The sequence below is a fragment of the Panthera leo genome, chromosome E3 (assembly GCF_018350215.1).
Source record: "Panthera leo isolate Ple1 chromosome E3, P.leo_Ple1_pat1.1, whole genome shotgun sequence".
NCBI lineage: Eukaryota > Metazoa > Chordata > Mammalia > Carnivora > Felidae > Panthera > Panthera leo.
Genome location: NC_056694.1, coordinates 2873812 through 2894881, shown reverse-complemented (window position 1 = coordinate 2894881; position 21070 = coordinate 2873812). Strand labels below are relative to the sequence as shown.

General features: G+C 42.1%; 1 protein-coding gene across 1 annotated transcript in view; it reads right to left on the bottom strand.

Annotated features, from left to right (window-relative positions):
• SDK1 (sidekick cell adhesion molecule 1) overlaps positions 1-19492 on the bottom strand; it is a 531480-nt gene extending 511988 nt beyond the window's left edge. The window contains exons 1-3 of the mRNA XM_042922245.1: positions 19395-19492; positions 12233-12392; positions 1196-1302 (exon numbers count right to left, since the gene is read on the bottom strand). Coding sequence (XP_042778179.1) covers positions 1196-1302; positions 12233-12276 — 151 coding nt within the window. The 5' untranslated portion in view covers positions 12277-12392; positions 19395-19492. The remainder of the gene's footprint in view (positions 1-1195; positions 1303-12232; positions 12393-19394) is intronic.
• Positions 19493-21070: the final 1578 nt, after the last annotated feature.

The following is a 21070-nucleotide window of genomic DNA, read 5'->3' as shown; positions in this document are numbered from 1 at the left end:
AAAGTCCAAAATTTAATTTTATTCAATAGAATTTAATACATTACCATAAATTCCAAGCTGTTAACTTATTCAAATATGTTTGGGGTATTGAACTGAAATTCATATTTATTAATTATGTTTTCAATTATTCAATTGAATACAAGTTCCAAATTATCCTGCAGTAAGATTTAGCTGAGTGACTTCACCACAATTCAGAAAAGCTAAGCCTTCCTAGTAATTAAAAACATAACTAAACGTGTAGAGACAGACGAGTAACTAGAAATTGTTTTCTTTGACACAGTGACACTGAAAACTATAGGCCTTACCTGCGGTCAAAATAACAAAGAGAAAATACTGTCTTTTTTGGTTGGCACAGCCCAGTTTAGGATCTCTCGAGTTCTCTCAAGTCCGTTACAACGTATTAATATGTAATTTAAAGTAGCATAACACTTTCTGCTTTCTTTTAAATGAAGAGACATTTCGGTAGTAAATTCAAAATGTAATAAAGCTGACAGGCCGTTTTAGAAGGACCCTACCTTGCCAGGTTTTGGACTAGGAAAGTATTAAGTGCTTTGTGCAGACCAGCTTGTCTCTCCAATTCCTGCTAACGACGTGCAAACTCCCTGCATTCTGGTATCTCCCCTTCAGTTACTTTCAGAAGCCGCATTCTCTAAAATGAGTCTTGCCCACAGAGGATGCATCAGGTCCCCAACAGTAATACCTAGACAGTAATACCGTCTAGGACATTACCATCCATGTACTTTTTATCGTGGAGCTAAAGGATTTCTAAACAAATTGCTGGAAAGAACTGATTATGAACTGAAGAAATTTTACCTAATTGGGTTTAATTTTTTATTTGAAAAACATTTGAATCTCAACATAACAATGATAATAAAAGCCACGAGCAGCTAATTCATAAAAGAGAAGGCATCCTGTTCATTTTTTATGTCTTTTTGTCCTCCACAGTGCCTGACAGAGCCCCTGAAGGGTGAATTTTACACAAGGGCTATTTGCCTCATTGGCCCCATCACCATCACTGGGCCAGCTACACTGGCTACTTGTCTCCCAACAAATTTTAGCAATGACCCTATCCCCAAGAGAATCTGAGACACAGTCTCAATTCCCACAACAGGTAACAGTGATTGTGATCGGCATTCCCCACAGACACTTTGTTTCTGTGATTCATCACTTGGAGACTTTTCCAATGCACACATACATGCGACTTGAACTTCTGATCTTCTCTGCAAGAGAGCTCCCATCCTGTTTCGCACCACACAGCGGTAAAACCCAGCGTCAAGCCTCTGTAAGGACGGGATAATGTACCTGCCAAACACCAAAAAGAAGTATTAACGGTTCTGTGTCTAGAGCAGTTCTGGCACCACATGTTGCAAGTGTTCAACAAGCATTTTTGGTGAACCGTCTATGCAATCCTTCCGTGGCCAACACGCTGACCCCAAATGCAACTTACTTGTGACACTACATAATCGATGTCTGTCTCCCCAGCTAGGCGGTCACTGGCACAAGCAACCAGCCTCTAGACCTGCCTGGCTCATGACTGTGCCCTGGCACCCAGCACGATGCCATGCATGGAGTACTTATCACGCACAACTAGCTGAACACATGACAAATGTGAAACAGCTGAAGGTCATTACATGTAAACTAGACCTTTCAACAAAAAGTGTTATAATTCTATTGGAATTTCTAAAAGTTATTTCTAGAACTGGAAACCATCTTTATATAATGTGTTGTGTCACTCTATATAAAAATTCAAGCAACACTTTCAGGATGAGACACGGGTGTCATCGAGGCAGAGAGCAGGGACACTCAGTGTTGCAGACCACCCCCCCAACATAATTCACACACTTCCCTTGCCCACTTCCCCACACACGGTCTGACATTAACTTTAAAAACATTTTGGATAACTGAAAGGTGGTTTCACTTGTATTTTCCATTGTTGTGGCTGTAAGCAATCGTCATCCTTCAAATCAAAGTCTTTCTAAAAACTTCAGTAACATTTCATAGTAGAAAAAAAATGTACTTAGAAGATACAGTTTCCATAAAAGCCCTGCTTTAGGTTTATGGTTAGTTTTATAACTTAGGATGTTTTGAAATCCATAAGCAAATAAGATTCATAACCAAGGACCACTTGAAGTGGGTTTTATAGCTCTGGAGCCCCAACCTTTCACAATACCTGAGAGAGTACACTAACTGGTTTCTAGGCCATGTTCACAAACAAACCAAGAATGAGGCTGAGTCCTGGCTACTTCTTACACATGGGAAGGTGCGTACTACAAAAAAGAAAACAGAGAGCTAAAACCCAGTCTAAAGGTAGCCTATCTTCCGAAAAAGAGAAAACTGAGTGATGCTATCCTTCATTACAGAGAGGTTCTGTACATAATTATCATCAATTTAAAACTACTTCTCCTAACAAAGGATAACCAGAAACTTTTAAAACTCAGGTAAAAAGCACCACGTATGGTAAGCTTTCTTGGCTCAGTTCCTAAGCATAGCTTGAAATCACTTTTATATTCAACTGATTGCTCAACTTTTTATTCAAGTATGTCCAATTAGTCAACCTGAAAAAGGAACTTAAAGGCCTAATTTTTAAGTGAATAAAACACTTGGACAATATAGGTAATTCAGCACTAAGCAAATATTAATCAAAGTATGTTTTCCCTCTGATAACCATCTTGACAGTCCCATGACAAGATTAATAAAATCTTTTATGAAAAAATATCGCTGAGTTTTAATCTTCAAAATTTTATTCTATTCTGAGGAATGGCTCATCTCAAACACAAAATTAATTAGTGTGGATAATCAGAGTAAGATCAAACTGAACACAAAGAGTCAACGCCATTTATTTAAATGACAAGTCAAGACTGGAAGGATGAGCAGCTTTGATGGTTACATAACTGTGATTATAATAAGGAGGGGTTTTGAGATTAAGTTGACACAAAGCCAACATGGGTGTTTTGAAATGAAATAACACGAGTCACGGGAGCACGTGTTTGAAAAAAACCACACGCACAGTGTCACCTCTGCAACGTGTCCGCGATTATATAATTGTTATCCATTCCATTTTCTGTCTCTTGTGGGGTCCTAAATAGATTTTAAATTCTTATGAATTTCTACAGTAATCGTATGTACTAATGCACGAAAATAGCAGTGTTTTCAAACCACAGGGAGGAGCAGATACAAAATTGAGTATTAGGCATATGCTGTTCCGTACCAACTCTTTAGTCTCATGTCTCGCCAGGGAAAAAATATACAAAAAAGTTGCAAAGTACTCCACCTATTACAGGAATTCCTACACAAATTATGTTCACCTAACAGATGGGAATATTCACTGCAAGCCCATTGTTTATAAACACACATTTTTAAGCAGAGAAAGTTTCCTGGCTCTTTAGAAGAAAGTATGATAAAATCTTAGCACCATATGCCACCAAAATATAGAAAATGCCTGCTCCTATTTCAAATAAACACAGCAGGGAATGTTTGTATTCACTGGATAAAGGCAGAGTTTCTACTAGACTAACAGAACATTTTCCAGGGCCAGTTCGTTATCAGGAAGAGCAAATTAAAGAAAATCAAGCACAAAATCACAATAAAACCAAGGGTTTAAACGTCTATTTCTGCTCAAGTAGGAGAATACCTCAGTTCTGAAGTGCTTCTCAGGGTGGGCCACATGAACCATCTCAGGGTTTCTCTAACAAGCAACCTGAGCTCCATTTCGACCCGTAAACAATGGCCTGACTAGCCCTGCCTGGAGTGAACGTGTGACCTGGTTTGGGCTGCCTAGGATCTAGAGCACTGTCCTGTGTTTGGAGAATTTTCCACTCTGTGGGTCTCAGTGGAGGCAGACCCCTGGACACACGTACTCTGGGTTTTTAGACCTGAGGCTGAGGAGTAGGGCTAATGGAGAAGCGGTCGGACGGCATCGGTGCTGGTGCTCAGCAGAGCCCTGGACCAGGGGCACAGCGCGGTGTCCAGTGCCAGTTGGGGCAGAGGCTCAAACAACGGCATCCCGGGCCCAGTGGGAGCAGCGGCAGGAGCCCCGGGGGGAACGGCTCCTGGGCCGATTTGGCTCTGAAGGCTCCTTCAGTCTGCCGGTGGTTCGGGGACCAACCCGGCGTCCAAGCAACAACTTCCCTTTCCATTTCCATCAGAGTTTGCCCCTGTGGTTCGTCCTAGAACCCCCCAAGGCCTACCCTCCAGAGCACAGCCAAAATAACCGTGGCTGGAAAATCTTTTCACGTTACCAAGCACTCACCGTGGCCACAGAAAACCCTAAATAATGCCTCTTGGAATCCTCTCTTTTAGAACTCATGGCTTCCTGGCAAACCACTAAGAACCATTAGGCGATAAACAATCCCCCCAAAACTGGGACAAATAAACCTGTTCTGAGTTTTCCTGAATGTGCAGTGCTAAAAGCTTAGCAAGTGTCTGACAAAATGCTGCCTGGTTGTAGACTGGCTACTTACTGTTGAGAGGTTCTTCCAACAACAGCGAGCTACTCTAAGGACACAGGTCTAACAGTCCCACCGTGGTTCAGAATAGCGAAGGCACATCCGTGCTTCTCCCTCTGAAGTCAGGTGACATAATTCAATTCACAAAACAGAACTCTCATGCCCATTAAAACTAGATCTAAGGCACAGGGCACTGGCATAGCTCAGTCAGTTAAGCATTGGACTTTGGTTCAGGTCATGATCTCACAGTTTGCGAGTTCGAGCCCCACACCAGGCTCTGTGCCGTCAACTCAGAGACTGGAGCCTGCTTCGGATTCTGTGTCTCCCTCTCTCTCTGCCCTGCCCCTGCTCACACTCTTTCTCTCTCTCAAAAATAAACAAACATTTAAAAAAAAAAACAAAACTAGATATGAGGCTCTTTTCTTTGAATGGGGGGGTCTACATTCATTTCAGGCCACTTCAGATAAGACTATCCCCCACAATTTAATTTTTTTATGCTGGTATAAAAATATCTATTTTGCATGAAAATAAACAACCAAGTTCTATAATAAACTTTCCTATCTTGGCCCAATGCCCAATCTTATTCAAAGTGGGAAAAAAAGGTTATGAAAAAAAAAAAAAACTGTAAGCCACTTATACCTTTCTTGGGATTACTTTCATTCTTCTTTTGTGAGAGGAGATGATAAATAATTAGGCTTTCGATTCTATTTTTTATAAATTTCCTATGTGACATTAAAAAATAATAATCACAAGTGGAATGAGTCTATAGCTGGCTTCTTTCACAAGCAAAATACTGAAATGAAAACCCCAGACTGAAACACGTTAAGAAGGAGATCTTAGGACCCAGAGCTGTAAGCAGCATGGGCCTATAAGGGATTCTACTTCTTGGAGCCAAACTGTGTAAGACTAGTTCATTTGAGCCAAAATATAACTGTGATTATTGTGAGCTGGGCAGTTCAAAGAGGACAGGACCAGTGGAGAATTAAGCAGCAGAAAAGAGTGACTATAAACCAAGACGGGAAAACTGAAACCAGACAGCTGGGGGCACCACGCCCTTGCGCAAAGACGCGGGTGGGTGTTGCACTCAGTTCAGTGAGATGATGGAGAAACCAGTGGGTCATCACATGTCACCTAACGGAAGAGTTCTCAGTTAAACAGACCTTTCCTCTTGGTGACTGGGGGACACAGCAGATCAAAAGCAAAACAAAACAAAAAACATGTAGAGGAGTCTTTCCCATGATGTAGTAATGAAGCCTAATTAGCTGCTTTGTCTCAGAGTCTGAAGATTTCTGAACACTGATCTTACGTCTTGGAACACTGCTAAGCCCACTTACTAGCTTTAGCAGCTTGTTTATAGACAACGTCACATTTTCTACATAGACGATGTAGAAATAAAGACCTTCAATCAAAGACATTTTTATGTCTTACAATCTAGATGCTATTTCTTTTGTACTTTTCTTCCTTATTGCACTGGCCAGTAACACCACTACAGGGACCAGAGGAGCTTCCCGCACTTGGGGGTCTGTAGGTTTCATCAACTGGAGAGCATCTGCCATCTGATTTCTTCAATTTTTCCACTCCTGCCTCCTTTGGGATTCCAAACACACTCACATTAGACTCTCGGAAGTTGTCCTGTAAGTCACTAATGCTCTTTTCATTGTGTTTGATTCCCTTTTTTTTTTTTTTTTTTTGTATCTGCCTTTCATTGTGGATAATCCCACTGCTGTATCTTTAAGTTTACTAACATTTTCTTCTGCAACATCTACTCTGCTACTCTCCCATCCAGTGTGTTTTTCATCTCAGATATCACAGGTTTCATCCTCAGGAGTTTGATTTCGGCCTTTTAACATCTTGTATGTATTTGGCTTTGATCACAGGGAATACGGTTATGATGTTTCAACAGTGCCTTTCTCCGCTAATTCTAACATATGTGCCAGCTTTGGCTCGATAGATTAATAGATTGATTTTTGTCCTCCTTAAGGGTCATGCCTTCCTTCCTCTTTACATGCCTAATAATCTTTGATTCCATTCTAGACATTGTGGATTTTACCCTGTTTGGTGCTAGATATTTTTGTATTCCTATAAACATCCTTGGGCTTTGCTCTCTGATGCTTCAAAGATACTTGAAAGTCGTTTGATCCTTCCTGGTCTTGTTTATAAAATCTTAGGCAGGATCAGAACTGCATTTGGTCAAGGGCTAATAATTCCCACTACAGACCCAAGATACTTATGAATCCTCTATCCCATAACCCCATAAATTATGAGAATTTGGGGTATGGCTGGTGAGAACAGGTCGTCCGCCCAGCCCTGTGGCGAGCATGGGAAGTACGGCCATCACTTCTGGGCAGCCCTTTCCCTGGCCTTGGGGAGTCTCCTCACCAAATGTGCTGATAAATATTCTGCCAAACACTCAACACAGAACCGCTGTAGACCTCTAGATTCCCTTTCTCGGGCACTCGGCCTTGATCCCTCTGGATTCTCCAATCTCCTCAACTCAGGAGTCCTCCGGGTATTAGTGCCCCCCGCCCCCACAGCCACAGCCTGGAAATTCTGGCACAGAAGAAAAGCTGGGCCAGTCAGAGGGCTCGCTTGGTTTCTGTCTCTGGTTTCTGGCTTCTGTTTCTGGTTTCTGTCTTGGATACAACTGTTTCATATACTTTGTCTAGTTTTACGTTGTGCAGATTTCCTATCTAGGATTCTCTTTTATATCTCCCAGTGAGGCTTTCCACTTTTCTTCGTGTAGGTTCTTATAAAGGTTATTCCCAGGTATTTAATAATTTTTGTTGATACTGTGAAATTTTTCTTCTTAAGACATAAGAAAAAAGTTACTTTGTCCTTAACCACCCCTATTTTCTTACTGGAATAAAAAAAAAAAAGAATCATCCATCAAGTTTGTATTGTTTATACTGTCACAGAAACTGAACCACAGAGATGGGTCACGTAAGGAGATATAAGATTTTTAGCACTTCACAGTATCCAATTATCCTTCCTGGTATAAAATGAATAGTACGCCTAGCACTAAGAAATTATTGGCTTAGACATCTATCTACCTGTATTCGAATGTAATTTTTTTATCTCCAAGTAGAAAGTAATTGAGAATAAATACTTTCTGGGGGAAAAAAAAAAGAGACCCATCTGCCTTTGACAGCTATGCAAACCTGGTTTAATGACCTAACTATTACAATTGTGGCTACAGGATGACCTATGCCTGAATGTGGATATAAGCATCCATGGGAATAACATTTGCAACTCACTGAAATTTGGGGGGCAGTTTGTAACACAAGCAGCAAAGAAAATGCTATTTCCAGTCAAAGCTGGAAAAGCTGAGTTTATATTATTTTCCTTTACAGGATTAGCATTTTCATACTGACATCAAAGGGGGGGGGGGGAGAGGGATTCAATTTCAGAGAAAAAACTGCTACCATTTTCATAAAGTAGCCATGTTTTTCAATTTGAGACTTAGAATGTCTAATGGAGGTTAACATATGACAGCTGAAGGTGCTTATTGGAAGGAAGTAGATGAAAGAGTAATTTGAAAAAAGAGCATGAGCTTTTTGGGCAGCGTTTATTTCTTGAAAAAAGGGAGGACAAAATACTATGGATCCTTGACAACCCATCTTGGTGTCTGAAGCCCTCAGTGAACAGAATGTAATTTACCACGTTGTTCCCAAACTGTTGGTGCTTTAGAACCACCCATCTCTTCCTACTAAGTTTCCAGGGAAATGGGAAGGAAGCATCTACCCCATTGTAATGGTCCATGTATAATGAGCTGCCCCTGCAATCCTGCCTCAGTGACCCACAATGCTTTGCCTTCCTGAGGATTATCCAGGGAGTGTCAAATTAACAGGTAAAATGTCTAGTGCAAAGAGCAACGCCAAAAAAACCTCCACCTCCTTGCACATTTTCGAGTGGACAGAACTGTTTTATCCTAAGTCTAAACAGCTGCACATATAACAGTGGCATGATGTATGGTTTAGCATTTTAGAATAAAACTATTACACTGCTGTTTTACATGCATCCAATGGAATATAAACAATATAATGATTTTGAAGTACACATCATCCCTTCTTTAATAATGAACTCTTTAACAGATAGGAACCTTCATACTGCTCCTTTTTACTCTTTGAACTTAATTAGTAGGTCTATTTATCCCAAAGAATTTTATTCTAATGTAATATATTGTTATGCTTCAAAGATACTTCTTGATTATCCATCATACTTCTCTGAAATAAAAATACACATACAAATGGCAATTTAAAAAGGATGTCCTTTGATCAAAACATTCTAACTGCTAAAAAAATTCTTCTGTATTACAGGGTCACGGCAACTATTATATTACATAGTTTATCAAAAAAACATAAATGTATCACAAACTTTGAAATATAATTATTAAGCATTAAAAACTTAGAAAATGTGTCTCTTAATGGGAGGATAGTGGTTGGTTTTTTTTCAATTACTTTTTATTTCATTAAATGGCAAGTTATTTACTATTAGAATAAATAAAATTGGATACAAATTAACAACAAAGAGAAAGTACTGACCACATATTTGCATTCAGTTCATTTAAATCTAAAGAGTACACGGAAGAAGGAAATAAACTAGAGAAGAGATTGAAGCATAGCAACAATCAAAACACAGGAAATTAATGAAAAAGGATATGGATTTAGAATCTCAAATCATCTTTTTTGCAGAAGTTAATGAAAGTATCTTCTGAATAAGTGTTTGAGAAAATACAAAGCCCTAACTTTCCTGTCATGCATGTTCTTCGTACATCACGATACAACATGGTTCTGATGGAAGTAAACAGAACTTTCTTCCTCCTCCTCCTTGAAATGTGCCACTGAGCCCTCAGCCTCATTACAGAGGAGGGTGAAATGCAGACACAGTGTGCTTCATTAAAGAGCATTTCACAGCTTGTTTCTTCTTTCCAACAGCTCTGGAATACTCTGCTTCTGCTTCGTGTAAGTGGACACACCCCGGGGTGCCGCTGTGAGCATGCTGCCCGGAGAAGACAAGGGGCCCTCAGCCGTGGGGATCTAACTTGCACGCGCTCTTTCCTTTGCTCTCACTACACGTCCCTTGAGGCACAATATATTCTCTGAGGACAGTTGGAGAATGGAAATGGCGGGGTTGTGTCAAAAAAATGGTACAGCTCTTGCTGCCTACCTATATACAACATGTCCCAATTTTTTTTTAAAAAATCCAAGAATGGTCAAAATATCCCATTTCTAGAGCCCTACTTTTCCTTAAAAGGAATATGTATAGACTAGAGGCCAAGTAGCTCTTCAGGGGTTGTTTAAAAGAGCCCCTCATTTTGTTCAAGCCAAATATTTGGACCTAGGCACTCGTCCTGCACCTGAGAGGCAGTTCCACAGGAGGACTCAGATGGGGAAAGTGAGCCTTCCTTCGGCGAACTGGGGGAAACAGCACAAAAGGGCAGAATCCCGGGTGTCTGCAAAAAGGCATGTTCTCAGTCAGCTCAACCTCAGAAAACACACATATGGAAACTGAACATCTAGAAAGCAATTCCTTTGCCACTATCCATGACCACATACCCCAATCTGAACACCATCATTATAGATCATCCACATTACTATTTTTTATATGGAAGAACAATCTGGATTCTTCTGAGACTTCATCCCTTTCTCCCAGGGGCAGACAAAACATTATGTCATTTCATTTTTATGAGAACCCTCTGAATTGGGTTTTATTATACCCATTTTACAGATGAGAAAAGCAAGATCAAACTGGTTAGGTAACCTGTCCAAAGTCACACACATAGTAAATTGAATAGAAGTATCCGAATTCAAGGCACCTGCTGTTAAAGCCCATTACTCACACATGCTTCTCATTTCTAAGCTTACTTTTTGTCTTTTTCTTTCTTATGCCCCTCCTAACAAACCAAGTACTCTAACGTCTCATTATGATATACAGTATCACCTAGGATTTATTAGCAGATTGCTTGTGGGCCAGAACATACACTGTTTTACCTACATTAGAACCTTTTAACGCTCACAACACGACAAATGAGATACGATCAGCCCCATTTTGCAGACGTTAAAGGTGGAACTGATAAGTGGCTTGCAGGAGATCACACTGCTAATGCTAATTGGTAGTTAGCTGGGATTCAAACCTGGGTCTGTTGATGTCAACATGCTCGTAACTATTACGATAAATTGCTCCTACAACAGCAGATACTCTGACAGTACAGGCCTGATCATGAGAGAGGTGGTCACAAACTCTTATGTCTACAAAGGGCAGGGGAAGAAGAGAACTGAGCAAAGCAAGTGTGGCATCATACAGATGATGTGGGGACCAGAGCACTGAGAGCCAGAAGGGCTGTGCCCTTCCTGAAGGGGAGCACTGGCCAGCACCTGCTTCTGGGGGTGGGGTGGGGAGGGTTGCGGAGGCAGAGCTGAGTGGCCAGGCCTTCTGACTAATCAACAGGGATCAGAGAGTGGATTTTTATATGAAATCTTACAATTTTATTTTTTTTCAATATATGAAATTTATTGTCAAATTGGTTTCCGTACAACACCCAGTGCTCATCCCAAAAGGTAAATAGCAGGTAAGTTTTTATTTTTTTAAGCTTATTTATTTTGAGAGGGGGGAAGAAAGAAGGAGGAAAGGGGGAGAGAGAGAATCCCATGCAGGCTCTGTGATGTCAAAGCAGAGCCTGAGGAGGGCTCGATCTACTATGAGATCATGACCTGGGCCAAAATCAGGCATCGACCTCTTAATGGACTTAGACACCCAGGTGCCCCTCTTTTATTTTTTTAAGTTTATTTAAGTAGTCTCTACAGCCAGCATGAGGCTTGAACTCACAACCCCTCGATCAAGAGTCACATGCTATTCCGACGGAGCCAGCCAGGTGCCCCAAACCTCTGACTTTTCAAGAGAGTGGGTGATGGGTTATGCCCCACGTTGAGAACTCATTACTCTATTTAAAACACCTCTGAACAGCCAATTCTCTTAGTTAAATAAGAGCATGACATTGCTGATTGCGCTGATCTGGGGACCTTTTGGACTTTTTAAGAAGTCACTAGTTCTCCATCCTCCTCAGAACTGTTGCATCTGGTATAACCAGCCCACACAGAAACGGAAGCTCAAGTTGAGATTCGAACCTGAAAGACCTTGGCACCACAAGGAGACACGGAGGCTCGAGAGTTGGTGCCACTGGTGCTGGGTGAAGCCACACCTCCTACGCGGCTGCATCTTGTCCTCGTCCCCACTCACTACTTGTTCTCTGCCCCGTGTTGGGCTCACTGCAGCCGCACCCAGGACTCGAGTGAACATCCTTGCTGGATGAGATGCTGTGCTCACGCCCCTCCCCCACACTTCCATCCTCCCTGTCCTGACTCTGAAAGTCAGCCAGGTAAATTTTCTGTTGACGCCTCAGAGCTCCAGAAGCTCCTGATTTAAAGATCTCTGTCTAAATATTCATGCTCGTTGAATACGAACGACACTGGCGGGTGGGGCCGTTGCCACAAGAGTGCAAATTTATCACGCGAAACCTGTTACTTGCATCCCTCTGTAACTACAACTTTTTTCAGTCTGGTAATTTCGCTAACAGACTTCCTTTTACAAATATAATGATACACTTCCTAGGTATAAATACAATGTCGATCAGAATATTAAATCACATTCTAATTAAATCTATCCCTTTAATCCTAATGCATTAGAAATTCAATCAAATATTTTCACCTCTTGTGCTATTATGGCCCAAAAGGCAAATACTCTAAACACATCAGCCTGAAACGGAATCTTATTTTCAAGCAATCAATTACTTATATTCGCTGCTGTAGGTGGTCAGCTCACTGTCATTGTGCATCCACTTGAACTCCAAAGGCCAGCTCCCTTCAGCGAGGCAAGTGAGAACAAGGCGGTTGCCTTCCAGGTGGATCTGCGGCAGGCCTGGCTCTGTCTTAAAATACGGCACGACATCATCTGAAATGTTCAAAAAAAAAAAGAGAGAGAAAGAAAAAAAAATTGAATGAAATACACATGAAAATGGCATACATCCAATTAATCAATCACTTATTTAAAGAGACCTAATTTTAACAAGTATAAATGATGGCTATTTGGCCCAATTAAGTAGCCAATCATCCTTGACCTCCTGGAAGCATGTAATACCCTAGATAATATTTCAAAAGGCTGAAAAGCTCAATGATCAGCACCATTTGAAAACGTGACAAATTCATCCAACCTATTTCCATTTATGATTAATACCTCTTTAACAAAGGGGCATAGTGGGTGATCTCTAGTCATGCAAGTCTGGGTTTCAACCAGGCATTATATTTTCAAAGTGACCAAGGGATACCCACTTGGTATCAAAGTGGGCTCTAAAAGAAATGTTTCCATAGAGACTTCAACTGGTTAAAAAAATAAAAGACAAGCAAGATTAACATGCACACATAAATAACAGGAATCACAATCCATCTTTCATCACACACACACACACACACACACACACACACACACACACACACACACACAACCTGTCTCTTTAGGGACTTCTGGTGGGCGAGTAAACTGGAAACCCCCGCGTATTCCGAGAGTAAAAGACTACAGAGCAGTGGGAACACAACATCTACTGCCACGCACACCCCCACACATGAATCTCAGACATGTGCAGGCCAAGAAGCCAGACAGAAAGAAGTTACTACAGCATACACTTCCATCCAAAAGTTCATAGCAGTTCAAAATCAGGCAGAACTAATGTGTGGTGTTAGAGTTCAGGACCAATTTACCTCTGCGGGATAGAACAGTGGAGGGGTGTAACAGGGAGGTGTAACGGGCTGGGGGGGGGGGCGTGTAACAGGGGGGCTCACTTTGTGAAACTTCACAGAAAATTGTTCTATGTAACGTGTGCAATTTTTATACATATGCTTCAATAGTTAAAACATATGTGTGTGCACATGTATGTCACACACACATGCATATATGAACATGGGACACTTAGCTTCTAGTTCCAGCCCCATCACTAATTTTCTACATGACCCTGCTCAGGGCACATGGCTTTCTGCTTCTTCAGCAGTAAATTAAGGAGAATTAGATGGCTTGTCATTTTTCTATACAACCCCCCCCCCCCCGACGTACCTGCCTCATCGGCTTCCTGTCTCTATTAGGCCCCCTACCCTCTCTACTCACGTATAAACAATCCAGCCATGCTCACTTTTTAACTGTTAACCAGGCTAAGCCCTTTCCATCTCAGGGCCCTTTCTCTGTGCTCTTTCCCAGCCCTACACTGCTCCCCAGTTCTGTGACTGCAGACTCAACCTTCAAGTGGACCCAACTCCTCCCCACCAGTGTGCCCCAACAAACCATGACATTTATTTCAGTCAGGATACTTCTCCGACAATGAAACTGAAGTATTAATGGATCACACCCAATGCACAATATGCCCTATCTTGATCACATCTGAATTCCCAGCACCTAGAACAATGCCAGGAACAAGGCAGATATTGAATAAATATCTCGTTAATGAATCAACAGAGTAACAATAACACAGATAAGAGTAACAGCTAGTAGTCAATTTCTCCTATGTGCCAAAAACTGTTCTAAGTATCTTGTAGGTACTACCCGATTTGATTTTCTTAAAAGCCCTATGAAATACCAGATGCCATTATTATATTCATTCTACAGATGGGTAAAAGGGAGACCCAGGGAAACTAAGTAACTTGCTCAAGGCCACCCAGACAGTGAGTGGTAAAATCATTTAAAACCCAGATCATCTGTTCCAGAATCCACCAATTCTGTATATTATCACTCGAAATGCCAAGGGTTTCTCACTGAGGACAGCCTCTTCTCACGAACCCATGTTTTAACTTCAAATTTTGGGTTACTCTGTGGAATTGCTAAAGTGGAGTATTAAATTACTATATTTTTAATAAATTAATAAACAGCATATTAACAATGCTAAGACAGAGACTGTATTTTTACAGTAAGCTGGAGTCCATATAGCCAGTTTCTTTTGTACTTAAAATACAGAATTTAAATATACATTTGACCCTTGAACAACATGGGCAGTAGGTGCACCAACCCCCCCTCAATAGTCAGAAATCCCCACACAACTTCTGACTCCCCCCAGAAGTTAACTACTGATAGCCTACTGCTGACCAGAAGCCTTACTGATAATATCAACAGTTGCTTAACACGTATTATATACTGTTTCTTGTAACGCAGTGAGCTAGAGAGGAGAAGAGGTTAGGAAACTCTCATGAAGAGAAAGTACCTTTACAGTTTGGCACCACAAAGAACCCACAGATAGGCAGGCCCACAGCTCAAACCCATGTTGGTCAAGGGCCAGCTGTGTAGAGGTTGTTTTGCCATTGTGCTGACCACTGCATTCTATGACTGGTGTATCGATAATACAATATCACCAGTCTATTACTAGTATTCATTCAAATAATTAAATGTTAAATTGTACTTGTCACTGTGGTAAGAACATATAAAAAAGATTTAACCTTTAGTCTACTTAATGAGATGCCATGCAGAAGCTAAGGGCTAAAAGATCAGTAGGAGTCAGACACTTGAGTGATGTCAGGCACAAAGGCCCTGTGGTGGTAGCAAATACGGGGAGTGAACCTGAAAAGTACAAAAGACTGAAAAGCAAGCAGATGTGCAGGTGCAGAGAGAGTGAATGGAAGCAGGGTGAATATGGCCCAGGCCTTACAGGGAGTTGCAGACAAGGTAAACGAACATCATGGTTTCCACATCATTGCGGTGTGATTTTCTTTTTTTTTTTTTTTTAATTTTTTTTTTAATGTTTATTTATTTTTGAGACAGAGAGAGACACAGCATGAATGGGGGAGGAGCCAAGAGAGAGGGAGACACAGAATCGGAAGCTGGCTCCAGGCTCTGAGCCATCAGCCCAGAGCCCGACGCGGGGCTCGAACTCGCGGACCACAAGATCGTGACCTGAGCCGAAGTCGGACGCTTAACCGACTGAGCCACCCAGGCGCCCCGCGGTGTGATTTTCAACGGTGCCACTTCACGTTCAAAAATATCCTTGTGTGCATGATACTCTACATGGAAAACCCGAAAGACTCCACCAAAAGACTCCTAGAACTAATACATGAATTCACCAAAGTTGCAGGATACAAAACCAATTTACAGAAATCAGTTGCATTTTTATATGCCAATAATGAAGCAAAAGAAAGAGAAATCAAGAAAACTGATCCCATTCACAACTGCACCAAGAACTATAAAATACCTAGGAATAAACCTAACCAAAGATATAAAAGATCTGTGTGCTCAAAACTATAGAAAGTTTATGAAGGATATTGAAGAAAACAGAAAGAAATGGAAAGCCATTCCATGCTCATGGTTTCCAAGAATAAATATGGTTAAAATGTCAATGCTACCCAAAGTAATCTACACATTCAATGCAATCTCAACCAAAATTGCCCCAGCATTCTTCTCGAAGCTAGAATAAGCAATCCTAAAATTTGTATGGAAACACAAAAGACCCTGAATAGCCAAAGTAATATTGAAGAAGAAGACCAAAGTGGGAGGCATCACAATCCCAGACTTTAACCTCTACTACAAAGCTGTTATCATCAAGACAGTATGGTATTGGCACAAAAACAGACACATAGACCAATGGAATAGAATAAAGAACCCAAAATTGGACCCACAGATGTATGGCCAACTAATCTTTGAGAAAGTAGAAAAAAATATCCAATGGAATAAAGACAGTCTCTTTAGCAAACAGTGCTGAGAAAGCTGGACAGCAATGTGAAGAATGAAACTAGGCCACTGTCTTACACCATACACAAAAATAAAGTCAAAATGGATGAAAGACCTAAATGTGAGGCAGGAAACCATCAAAATCCTAGAGGAGAAAGCAGGCAACAACCTCTTGGACCTCAGTCGCAGAAATTTCCTACTAGACACATCTCCAAAGGCAAGGGAGTTAAAAGCAAAAATGAACTATTGGGACCTCACCAAGATAAAAAAACTTCCTTACCGCAAAGGAAACAATCAACCAAACTAAAAGGCAACCAATGGAATGGGAAAAGATATTTGCCAATGACGTATCGGAGAGAGGCCTAGTATCCAAAATCTATAAAGAACTTCCCAAACTCCACACCTGAAAACAAATAATCCAGTGAAGAAATGGGCACAAGAGATAAATAGACACTTTTCCAAAGAAGACATCCAGATGGCCAACAGACACATGAAAAGATGCTCAACATCACTCCTCATCAGGGAAATACAAATCAAAGCCACACTGAGATACCACCTCATGCTGGTCAGAATGGCTAAAATGAACAAATCAGGAAACTAGATGCTGGGGAGGATGTGCAGAAACGGGAATCCTCTTGCACTGTTGGTGGGAATGCAAACTGGTGCAGCCGCTCTGGAAAACAGTGTGGAGGTTCCTCAAAAAATTACAGATAGAACTACCCTACGACCCAGCAATAGCACTGCTGGGAATTTACCCAAGGGATACTGGTGTGCTGATGCACAGGGGCACGTGTACCCCAATGTTTACAGCAGCACTTTCAACAATAGCCGAATTATGGAAAGAGCCCAAATGTCCATCAACTGACAAATGGATAAAGACAACACGGTTTATATATACAATGGAATACAACTTGGCAATGAGAAAGAATGAAATCATGCCATTTGCAGCAACATGGATGCTGACTGAAGTAAGTCAGTCAGACAAAGACAGATACCATATCTTTTCACTCATATGTGGATCTTGAGAAACTTAACCAAAGACCGTGGGGGACAGGAAGGGCAAAATAAGAGTCACAAACTGAGAGTGAGGGAGGCAAACCATAAGAGACTCTTAAATACAGAGAACAAACTGAAGGTGGATGGGGGTGGGGGAGAGGGGAAAGCAGGTGATGGGCACTGAGGAGGGCACCTGTTGGGATGAGCACTGGGTGTTGTATGTAAGTCAATCTAACGATACATTATATTAAAAAAATAAACAAAAAATAGAGAAGATATTGCTAGAAAAAAAAGTCCTTCTGTGAACAGTAAAGTATGTGACCACCCCACCATCGGCCTTGGTCAAAGCACTGCCAGTGTGATGTTGATGACTAGTATGATTAACCATTATTATAAAAAGGCAGGAGACAGCCTTTGAAGGAGCTGTACTGTTAAAAGTTCATCTGGCCGCTCCACAGAGAAGGAATTAAGAGGGGCCAGAGCAGAAGGGGTAGACCAGTTAGGGCCGCTGTGGTGATCCCGGCAAATGCATTCGAAGGAGACGGTGGTTTGGGTCAAGGTAATCGCAGCGGTTGTGGTGGAGACGGACAGAGATGGGCGGCTTTAAAACGGCATCTAGGCGGCAAGAGAAATTCGTGATGGACTGAATACAGGAGTAAGGGCGAGGGAGAAGGAGTCTCAGGTCTCCGACTTGCCTGATTTTGTGTTCCATGCCCCCGCTCCCCGATTCTGTTATCAGTGCCGAGAATGCAGTGAGAATGAGCCCCAGCTGCTGTCCTGTAAGAGGTTAGCGTCTCTGCCTGACGCGGGGACAGAAGCGGCAAAGCGTCAGCCACCGTGACCGAGATTGGTGACTGTGAAACAGGAGAGCGGCCGCTCCTCGCCGCTTCAAGGCTGCGGCACGCCGCCTGCTCTGAGCCACGCCGCAAGGGTGTCCTCCGGCTATGACCACCAGCAGTCAAAGCGTGTCCGGCGTCCCTCTCTGCTACGTACTTCGGCTAATACCGTCCACTGTCATGACCCAAGTGGCCTCATGAAGCTGAACTGCAGTGACTGTGGCTCTGCAGGCTCAGAATGGACCGAGCTCTGGGCTTTAACGCCCTGCCATCTGAGCCCTGCTTAACAATGAAGAAAGAAATGCCACTTCATACGGGTCCTGTGTCCTACAAGAATGAGTCATAAAAAATAAGTCTTTTGAAAGAAAAAAGCTTGAAAACAGACACTCAAGAATTTGAATTCGGTTTTTACAACTGATGGAGCATCATCGATTTAATATATTATAGAACTGTTTTGAATGTAAATGATTCCATAATTCAATTTTTCCTGGAATTCATAGTTTACTAAACATGCCTATACTCCATGCAAATTATTCTGCGTACTCAGGTCTAGCAGGAAAAGAAATCTTCATGAAGAGTAGTTTCACACAGCAGATGAGCAAATATCTCGTGATCCAAATGACCACAGGAGTGTGGTCAGTGCAGACACTAACATTTATGACAGAAAGAAGGGAGGTACATATGCCAGGGCTCTGGGCTCTATGTGCCTAAATTACCGTCATTACAAGTATTTTAACACAGATGAGCCGGTGTGCAGAATAACAGTTATCTCTGAGCCCAGCACTGTTTACCACTGAAATATATGCAGATCATGAAACTAAGAGGGCATGAAGGTAGCAGAGCACAAAAGCTTTGGAAACAGAAAAAGATGCAGAAGGGTTGGTATCAGGTCTGCATAGACTCTTTAAAAAGCAGGTAATCTTTATACACCTTAAATGAAACAGAGAAAAGTCTGAAGAGATCCATAAACACAAAAATGATTACATTACCTCCTAAATACCATCATCAAACTCTGACCTGGGGAGAAGTCAATGGTCCACCTGATACTCTTTGAGGGGTGTGTGTGTGTGTGTGTGTGTGTGTGCGCGCGCGCGTGTTTTCCCAAATAATGACTAACAGTTTTCCCTTTCCTTGAAAAAAATGAACATTAAGTATGCTTCGGTATTCTTACAATGAACGTTATAAGACTCTGGAATAAATTACTATGGAAAACTCGGAAATTTCCATTTTCACATACTTTTAAATAGAACATAAGTCATTTATGAACGAGTCTCGTCTGCCTGGATAATACAGATTTAAGGTCCATCCAAAGGAGAGAAATGGACATAACTTTCTCTCAAGATAACATCATAATTTTATGATGTAGAAGTCACTTCCCTAAATGGACTTTCAAGGTCTGATTTAATGGAAATAGATTTAACTTTACCTGTTCAATGTGGAGATAATCCTCTGCTCGTCTACAAAGGGGCCACAACCCCAACCTCCACAGTAGAAATCATCCACTCCTGTGGGAAACTGGCGGATGAGAAGCCCTGAAGAGAATCAGAGACTATGGTCACGGGCCCACCTACCATGAAGAAGGGGAGCTCGCCATAGGTTTTAATCAGCTGCTCCGTAATGGAAAATCATGGCTCTACACCAGAAACTCTGTCGTGGCAGAGTGGACAGGAATCAACTACCACGCAGCGAGAAAGTCCAACTTCAAGGTGCTCGGTGACTCTGCCGACGAGAGGTCAGTCAGCATCATCATAATCGGTTCAGGGCCTCACCTCTTCTCTCCCATTTAAAGAGATGATGAATACAAGAAGTAATAACCAACTTCCACGTGCACCACAGACGAGGCGGGTCCAAGGCGGACGAACCCCACACATTCTGGACAAGCGACGGGGAGTGCTACCTGGCAGTCGTCACCAGCAGTGTCAGTTGGCCGAGGGTCCGGCGGGAAGGATTAGGGATCGCAGCGTGAATGGAGCAATCGGCTGGAGCAGGACCTTTTATTACTGAACTCTGCTCTCTCGATAGCTGAATTTCCCAAGGCAACTAATCTTTTGCTTTAAACCACTCATCTTCCTTTCAAAACTTCTTTTATATCAAATTCAAACATTTTCCTGCCCTAAGCTTATGAATTTACAACTAACAGAAAGTTTTATTTTTCAAATCCCAGTGAGAAACAAAAGCACAGGGCATAATGTATCATTTGTGAACACTTATTCTGAAAAATATGGGTAGAAGATCCTTTTCTGGTAAATATAGTCATTCAAATCCCAGCTGCTGGCAGGTCATTATGTACACCTACTGAAGCCGGGAATTTAATCTCACAGTGTGTTGTACTTTTTCATAATAGTAATATTAATCTTTTTAAAGGCAACAGTTGTGCATTTCAAGTATATTTCTGAGGTAAGATGTGAACATGATCAAATATGTTCTACTAGTTAAATATGCACATATGGAAAGGTTGCCCTTGAATGCTGTGAGATGACCCTAGAAAATAATCTTAGACCAAGTCCTCCATATGCTTTAGAACAAGCTGATTCAAGTTGCACTTTTTTAAAATATTTTTTTTAATGTTTATTTATTTTTCAGAGAGAGACAGAGCACAAGCGGGGGAGGGAAGAGAGGGAGACACAGAATCCGAAGCAGGTTCCAGGCTCTGAGCACAGAGCCCAACGTGGGGACTGAATCCATGAACCATGAGATCATGGCCTGAGCTGAAGTCGGACGCTTAACCAACTGAGCTCCCCAGGGGAAGCTGCACTTCCCGTGACCACCTACACTGACTGAATACCCACCCCCCCCCAGGGGAAGCCACACTTCCTGTGACCATGTACACAAGTCCTGTGGTGGTTACAGGTGGAATGGAGAGGGAGGAGGGGGAGGAGGGGGAGGAGGGGGAGGAGGGGGAGGAGGGGGAGGAGGGGGAGGAGGAGCGGGAGGAGGAGGAGGAGGAGAGGGAGGAGGAGGAGGAGGAGAGGGAGGAGGAGGAGGAGGAGAGGGAGGAGGAGGAGGAGAGGGAGGAGGAGGAGGAGGAGAGGGAGGAGGAGGAGGAGGAGAGGGAGGAGGAGGAGGAGAGGGAGGAGGAGGAGGAGAGGGAGGAGGAGGAGG